At 38.1% G+C, this 8,392-nt stretch overlaps 1 protein-coding gene across 1 annotated transcript; it reads left to right on the top strand.

Moving 5' to 3' along the window:
- Positions 1 to 486: 486 nt before the first annotated feature.
- LOC144656667 (uncharacterized) lies at positions 487 to 4,477 on the top strand. The gene is made up of 2 exons (XM_078516910.1): positions 487 to 679; positions 3,178 to 4,477. The coding sequence occupies exon 2, from the start codon at positions 3,312 to 3,314 to the stop codon at positions 4,071 to 4,073; it is 762 nt and encodes a 253-aa protein (XP_078373036.1). The 5' UTR covers positions 487 to 679; positions 3,178 to 3,311; the 3' UTR covers positions 4,074 to 4,477.
- Positions 4,478 to 8,392: the final 3,915 nt, after the last annotated feature.

The following is an 8,392-nucleotide window of genomic DNA, read 5'->3' as shown; positions in this document are numbered from 1 at the left end:
TGTCAATTATTAATAATGTGTTTAAACAGTTATCTTATCCATTTTTTGTGCTTATATCATTCATTGATACAACTTTCACCTTGTGGAATCGTCTTCATTTACAAATTCCTTTCCCTTTTTTTGCAGAATTTTCGAAAAAGCCTTTTTTTGCCAGTCTATTTTGTCAGAACGTGAGTCGCACTAATTAACTTTCGTGTTTACATCAAGAAACTTTAACACCATGTTTATTGATAACAAACCAGATGCTTTGAACCTAAGAATAGACTTTATTTTATTTCTGCTAGAAAGCCAGAAACCATACGGAGCTCGTAACAGCAAGACACATCGAAAAAGATTGTTGAAGGAAGCCATACATAAGCTATGTTTGAGATGATGAGATTGGCCGTTCGTTAGCTGATTGGCACGTGGTAGTTGACCAATAGCGATCCGCGACTAACAGGCTTTGCGCATTTCTTCGCTGTCTGATGTTTTGTTGGATACCGTGGAAACTCAGAGAAACTCGGCGTGTGCATATTTAAGCTCGGACTATCAATACGTATATAATTATTTTTTTTTTCTGCAAAAACCTGTAAGAATCGAAGTCGGCTTCAAGTTTGGTCGCCGGTATTACATCCCAAACAGCGAAGAAAGGTTCAAGTTCGGAAGAATCGCTTGAAATCGATAGTTTCTTGGATGAAAGGTATGGAATGTAATCACGTTTAGGATATTCACGAGATAATGCATAATTTCGATCGAATATCTGCTTAGCTCGTAAATGAGTTTTTTCTATGTTTTTCTTGTATAATTTAAGCAACTTTGTCGGAGCAACATTTTGCAGGCTTACTAAAAAATCTCGCCGATTTTATCTCGATAGATTGTGGATCATATCTTCCGATAGGTTTTGCGGTATTACATTCGGCAAACAAAGCTATTGGTTTACACCACAGTTGATTTAAAGCGGTTGATGCCGGCCAATGTGGTTTATATTCGGTCCTGAGAGCAATAACTGACTTATTGAATCCGTGTCTTTAGACGTAAAAATGCTTTTGGATATGTCGAGACCAAAAGCGTTAAACTATAAAGCATATTAATTTCCTTTTTCTAATGGTGATATTACTAAATCGTAAACGAAAAGCTACTATATAATGACTAGGAACTCATCTATAGTTGAAATATAAATTGGAATGTCGCTAGCTCCTGCAGTTTTTACCTCTATAATGTTCTTTATGATCAAGAAAACATGCGCTCTGTCCCTTGTTATACGAGTTACTTTTCTCACTTCATAAATCCTGTCTTCCTTTTTGCAAAGGCGATAAAAACGCAGAAAAAATAAGAAAAAACAGCTTTTAACGTTTTGCTCGACAACAAGATACGTACATTTTACTTTAAAATGAGCGAAATACTGCTTTTTGTAGTGTGTCTTCTAAACACCCAATTCTGCAATTCTGCTGTACGCTGGCTTTACCAAAGCCAAAAATTTGTTTGCCGGTGTTTGTAATTCTGTCAATACACACGCTTTTAGCTCGGAGAATATATATTAGCAAAATTTACGGTTAAATTAATAGCAAAAAGTACGGTTAAAAAGAAAGATTTCCAGCATGTTTCCGAGCCAAAAGTGTGTGCATGTTGACCGAATTACAAACACGCAAATTCGTTGAAAACTGACTACGGAAAAAGAAAAGAAATTCCACCAGTTTTTAGGTTTCAACGAATTGTTTTGATACAACTAAGCTACTGCATAACAAATCGACGGAAACAAGTTTGTTTGATATCATAGAACTTAGAAATAAAGTTGGCGCAGCAGGAAATTCTCAAAAGGTACGACAAAGGCTAATTCGATTTTCCCTGAGGGGATCATTTAATTTCTATTTCAAGCTCAAAAATATCGGTTATGCAGTTAAAAAATCGTCGACACTCGCTTGCACCTAAATGCGTACTTCTGTTATGTTTTGTGGAAAGCCACCATTTAACTAGCAATTCACTCATTCTGTGGTTTTCGATAGACCACATTTGTATAGTATAGTTATAAACAAACTTTTGCCGAACGCTACTCAGTACTAGTTTGGTTAAATTCAGGTTGAATTTCACCATTTGTACCTTCGTAGACTTTCAATAGCGAAGTTTATAGCACCTTTTCGTTATTCAACTTTACCTAGTTTATTTTCATAGGCCTTGCGACTGATATTTGTTTATTTTTATGATGAAAGAAATTTTTCCGGCAGGATTTAAATGTTTATATTTCGGATGCAATTGTGGGAAAATTAAGTCACATTTAAATAAAAGCGAAACTTAATTGACATTATGGTGAAAGTTCATCAAAGTGCAGTCAAACAAAAGAGTATCGTACATTATTAAAGAAAACCAGCTTTCAGGAAATCAATGTTCTTAAAATGCTCCAAAACATACAACAGTACTTTTTCACATGCTAGTCTTCCCTACAGTAAAAATGTATTCCAATTTGGCACGCCTTGATTAACAAAATTTCCACGAGTGTTTTTAATTTCAATAAAATTTATTCCAAAAAAGGGTGATCTTCGTCGCATTGAGCGAGCAACGAATATCGAAAATTTCTTTTATTTAAAATAACCAACGGCAAAACTTGTGCATGTGTAATCATGCACCATACAACACAGAACAGAACGAGCATGTAACGAAAAAAAAAACTACTGAAAAAAATCATTTTCTAGCTTTCTTAAATCGGATTTAATTGAATTAATTTCCTTGCGTATAATATCCCTAGTATCTATTAGTATACACTGTGCGTTTATGGGACAAAAAAGATTATCAACCCTAACCTAACAAATTATCTACAGAATATTGCATAACCCTAGCAACGTAGTGAGTTGAAATTAGACATCTGCTATTTTTCCACGCTTCTCGGGAATAGTAGTATTTGGTTAGCGATTACTTTCTTGCTAAAAGTCAATAACCCTGCAAAATAAATAACAGAAGCAAAGAAAAAGTGCATCACTAAAAAGATATATTTTCGAAAGCGTTATGTGGCACGTGCACATTTTCAGTTGATTATTTTTGTCAGCAACGTCTGTAACAATTAGTGTGATAAAGCGCGCGCACGTTTAGTTAACGTTCTTTAACTTCTCACGATTGCTACAACTGTCTCCTAATGTGGGGTGCAAGTTTAGAGCTTGTTTTAGAAAAATAATCTGTATGATTGCCCTCTGTTTCCATATTTTACAGGACCCTGAATGTAGCCAATAGTAATCGAGTCTCTTATGGAAGTGACAATAAGATGCCATAAAGAAGAAGTGTAGAAGATGATCAACAATTCAAAGGCGAGAATTCTCTTTCTAAAACAGACAGTAGAGTGAATAATGCTGACTCAAGCTCATCTTGCTCCTCTCACAGAAGAGAATCTTAAGAAGCATCAAAAAGAAACGACGGTCAAGCACATTCTTTTGAAAAAGACTACAGGACGAAGATCAAAAAGCGGAAAGAGCCTTCGTTCCGCGGGCGACGGAGAGAGTATTGAGTTTGTGAGTGACGAAACGTTAAAAGCATCCCTCGATGAACAGAGAGGTAATGAAAAGGAAACATTTCCACCGGTGGAATTACCAAACGACTCAACGACGACTGTTGCGTTACAAAATATGAATGAACATACAGAAACAAATCCCCTACCGGACTCTACCACCACGCGGGCAGAAACGAATTCGAGAGCCGGTAGCAAACCACTTTCTAATGAAAAGGGAGAATTGTCAGAAGAAGAGAAAGCCACTGAACCTTTTAAACAGGAGAAGGGCGAGGGAGGCTACGAAAGTGAAAACAATAACGAATCTGAAAAAGAACGTAGTGGAATCGAGGAAGATTCGGATGAATCCTCCTCGAGCTCGCTTGAAAGCGACAGCGACGTTGTCGTTTCAACTAAAGCAAATAGGAGCGATAGAGAAGAGACTGTAGATCATTACGATACAGCTGCCCCGACTTTGCCGAAGAACCAGCCCAAGCGAGCCGCGAGAAGCGCGGCCGCGAAAAGAAGGATTTTTTTTTTTTACTGTCTCGCCCAATTCCCTCTTCGTTTCTTACCCTCATCTGTATATTTCAGGAACAAAAACCAACTGCTCGCAGTCTACTAAGTTTTCGATGTTTGCATATTTTTCATAATTCGCCAAAAAAAAATCCCGCAAATAGAAATAACCGGTTTCTTTTTCGAAAACATTTATTCCATAGTGGAAATATCAGTTCACATCACCATCATCTTCCCATGTGTATCAAAAATTATGTTGGCGCCTATAAAAACGTCTCTTTTCGACTTTATTTTAGAATATCGTTGGGCTAAAAGCGAACATGCTTGCGATAACTCGGGGGATAATGTATCAAACTGAACAGAAGTTTATCATAATATCCATTGACAGAGCAGTCAGCCACTCTAAAACAAGACGTCAGACATTACTGTAACAGATCAACACTTACGGAGTTTGGATTGAATTGTGACTGTTATTCCAATAAAAACGAAAATGTTGAAACTTTAATATTGAAATGGACTTTCAATGCTGTTTGGGCGGTCAGTAGTCATAATAAAAATAAAAAATGTGGTTGTATCTGACCTTTGAAATGTAAAAATTAAATTTTTTGGAACCTTTCTGTTGCCTTGCTCAGCAGAACATGACTAAAAGAATAAATGTAAAAGTTTTAAAAATTGTGATGGTCCCTAAGCGATACAATTAGTGGCAAATACGCTTTAGGGAAAGGCTGGCGTTCATTAACCGCTTTGGTGTTCACAGTGGAATGCAGAGATTCCAAAAATAAGCGTTTGTTTCGGCTACCCACGCCACGTTCCAGTATTTCCACATAGTAAGGATGAATGTCATGTCCAGTGGTCTCCGCGTGTTGTTTTATTGCAGACTCATTATTGCCTCGAGTCCCAGGTTAGTGCTCTGCCCCTCAAGAGATAAAAAGTCAGAAACCGCAGCGGCAAGAATTGTTTACTTCTAGTGTAACCGTACCCTGGGTTCCAGAGGGTTTTTTTTCTTTTTTGCAGGAAAGACACTCTACGATCGCGGCTTCGCCGCTCTTTGTCGCCGCAAAAAAAAACCCCTCTGGCACCCAGGGTAGTGTAACCGTTTATAGCACGAGCGAATGAGTCCCTAAGAAATTCTCGAAACAGTTAATGGGCAAGCTCTTGTGCCACTTAAAGCAGTTTATTTAACCCCCCCCCCCCCCCTTGGGTAAATTCCGTTCGAATCCGCTTATTCTGCCGTGTTTATTTGCACAGCGAGTAACACTCCAGGAGAATGTCCACTTTTGGAAATGTGGAAAACAATAGCGTGACGTAACAACATGGCGGTTGTCAATTCTTCCCGAGTGGACTCCACTAGAATTTTATATTTCCCGTTTTTCAAGTTTTCCCGTGGTGCGTTTCCTGCCAGATGGTAACACAACACAAAGAAAGCATTGAAGAAGCGCTATGCGTGACAATTGTGTAAAATCACGGCGGATTGTGCGCGTAGGTTAGAATTTACTTTCGATGCGTATGTTTGTTTTGGTTGTCTTTCGGGTCGTTTCTTCAGCTTTCATCCAGTGTATCTCTTGTGAAAAAATTTTCTGAGCCTTGAAAAAATTCAGGGATGTTCTACAGTTATTCTAGTTGCTCTGTGCGAAATCTGAGCGATGGGCCGCAATTTGGGTGGATGGGCCGCGATTTTTGCTGGAAGCCATCGTCTACGCAAAGTGGGACTGCTTACAACTAATCTGTTTGGGCTTCTTTTCGTTCGCTTCAGTCGATGACTTGATGGATAATTGACGTCAAAGAACATCTTAAATATATCCAGGATCGCCACAGATTATCTACTGGACGTGTTTAAAGACACAACAACGAGCTTTGTTTTCTTTCTGGTTTCTTTGGACCGAAGGTCGACGCGCGGCTGAAAAGCGCAAAAGCACATTGAAATGTATTAAAAGGAAGGGTATCTGGCAAAAGAAACCAAGCACGGACTCGCCTGAAGCGAAGGAAATTATTTTCTCGATTCGATTCAATTTCTTGATAACCTGGAGTTAGAAAAACATGGAATGACTGAGAACCCTGGCGAGCTGCGTGTTTGCGCCATGCCAGGGAAGACGAAGGAGACTTCAGTCAATGTATGTTCGTTAATTTCAGTGTAGTCAACTTAATTCTAACCAGCTAGGAGTTCTGACGGTCTTGTTGTTATGTTTATAAGGAACTCCAAATGCCATGATGTTTTCAAATGATTGAGCTAGCCTTCGAGTTGAGGTCATCGGTCTAATTGATTTCCTGGCCAGCTATTTTGCGAAGCAGAGTTTGACACCTTTTGACGCCTATTTGTTGATGAAATATATGTTAGAAAGGTTTGTTGTGACTCATTTTTATTGCAAGATAAAACTCAGTACAGCTCACTTTATGTTTTCACTACAAGACCAGCAGATTATGAGCTGCGCGAAGGATTTTTCTTTTCTCATATTTTTATTGTGTTGCCAAGCCAGGCTGTTTGATTTGCAGCAATGTAATGCCACTGTAATGTGTCGCTTCCTTCCACGCGTGTTCTATTTTCTTGACTCAGTTGCGCTAAATATTCATGTGGCTTCTACGAAGCTATTTACTTTTTCGTTTAATTCGTAGAAAACAAGTAATAAGTTTAACGGCTAATGCAAACCTTCGACTATCAATTTGTTAGACCGGTCAGTTCTGGCACGATACCAACTGTAAATGTTTTCATGTCAGTTTGCGACATCGCATTTAATTTTTGAATTCGAGACGCCGCCAAGCTAATGCCCGGGATAATTGTGAGAGTATCTTATTTGAAAATCGGAGTTCATAGCTCCTGTTAATTTACCAAACCAAGTGCTAAGTGTGTCACTGATATGTACATAGCGCGCGACGGAAAACGTTCGTTTCCGCTTTACTCACTCTCGGTAAAGAGAGATAAACGGCATATTTTTTTCTTTCTGCAAGCCGTGAATAAAGTTAGGCCCAGGATGCTTAAATACTTGCATGATGTGGCGTAAACTGCGAGAGTATCTTATTTTAAAAGCGGAGTTCATAGCTCAGTTCTTTTTTATTTACCAAAACCAAGTGCATAGCGCGCGACAGAAAAACATTTAAAATGCAAGCGCTCGTCTCCGCTTTACTTATTCCTGTCCAAGAGAGGTCAATGGCATATTTTCTTCTTTCTGTAAGCTGTGAATTTCCGCTTAGTTAATAGAACGAAGCTTGTTTCATTCGAATTTGAGTTCTGTACACTTCGCTGTTCTAGATTTCGATCGACAGAGCAGGAATATCTTATGTCAACAGACCTCGCATCATGTGACTCCAAATTCGAGCAATGATTGGATAATTGTTTGTTTTGATCTGCGGATCAAAACATTTCCAAAATTGGACATTCAACTGAACTGAGTTATGCGAGGATACAAGCGTGTTTATCATTAGTTTATCACAAATGACAATAGCAGACAACGTGTTTTTAATTGTTTTGAAGCCAAGCGCTTTTAAATTAAAGAAATCGCGAGCCATATATCACAAGAGAGCACTCAACGAAAAGCACGATAAATAGACAAAGCTTCAAATACTCCAGAGGAGTCTCTCATGTTCAATTTAGCTAAATAGCTAAGGTCTTAAAGCGGATAAACCTTTGTAAACGGCTAAAACAAAGAAAAACTAAATGCTTCGGGAGAAAGCCGTCTGCTTAATAACTCTCTAGTCGATGTGTTCAAATATTATTCTTCCTTTTAGTTAAATATAAAAGAAGGAATATTTTGCTGCCCTGTAAGCTTTACGAGAACGATTAATACACGAATACCGAGGGTCTTGGCGTGACTGCAAAGAAAAACAGGCTCTCGCCTAAGGGTTTTTTCTTTCACCCCAAAATAGTTGGTATAAAAACTCTAACCTTTATCCGTAGAAGGGTGTTACTATTTTTATTAAGAGATATATACATCTGCAGCCGAAAAAAAACATTTTGTCAAAATGTTGTAGAATTTGCAGAGCGGGAAGGAATTTCTCTCACAACATGCATCGTTGAATTGTTAAAATTCTTGAATGGGGCGAAGCTGAGAAAATTGTCCTTGAATGTGGGGTAACAAAAATAGATGGAGGTTTCTCGACTTTTTTTCACCAATCACACACTGTTAACGAATACAAATGATCCATAAATTGACGCAAATCCGGCAAATACTGCCTGTCCATCTAAGAAAAAAAAATTTTCTATAAAAGGTACACTTTTACTAATGTTAAAATAATTCTATTTTTTCCTAAAATAAAATGCATTTGAGTACGTATACATGTTTGCACATTGTGGCAGAGAGATGTACGCTTAGGTATATGCCTCAAATAGTTGTGGAAGTAGTACTTACTCAGCTAAGAATTTTTCTGATCCCAGCTGACATTATCTCGGATAACAATGTTTTCATCACGGTTTCTTTCAAAGCAAATGAATGAATA

Source organism: Oculina patagonica, chromosome 6 (assembly GCF_052425735.1).
Source record: "Oculina patagonica isolate OP01 chromosome 6, crgOcupat, whole genome shotgun sequence".
In the NCBI taxonomy this organism is placed as follows: Eukaryota; Metazoa; Cnidaria; class Anthozoa; order Scleractinia; family Oculinidae; genus Oculina; species Oculina patagonica.
Note: the sequence above shows the minus strand (reverse complement) of the source record. Positions and strands in the feature narration are given on the sequence as shown.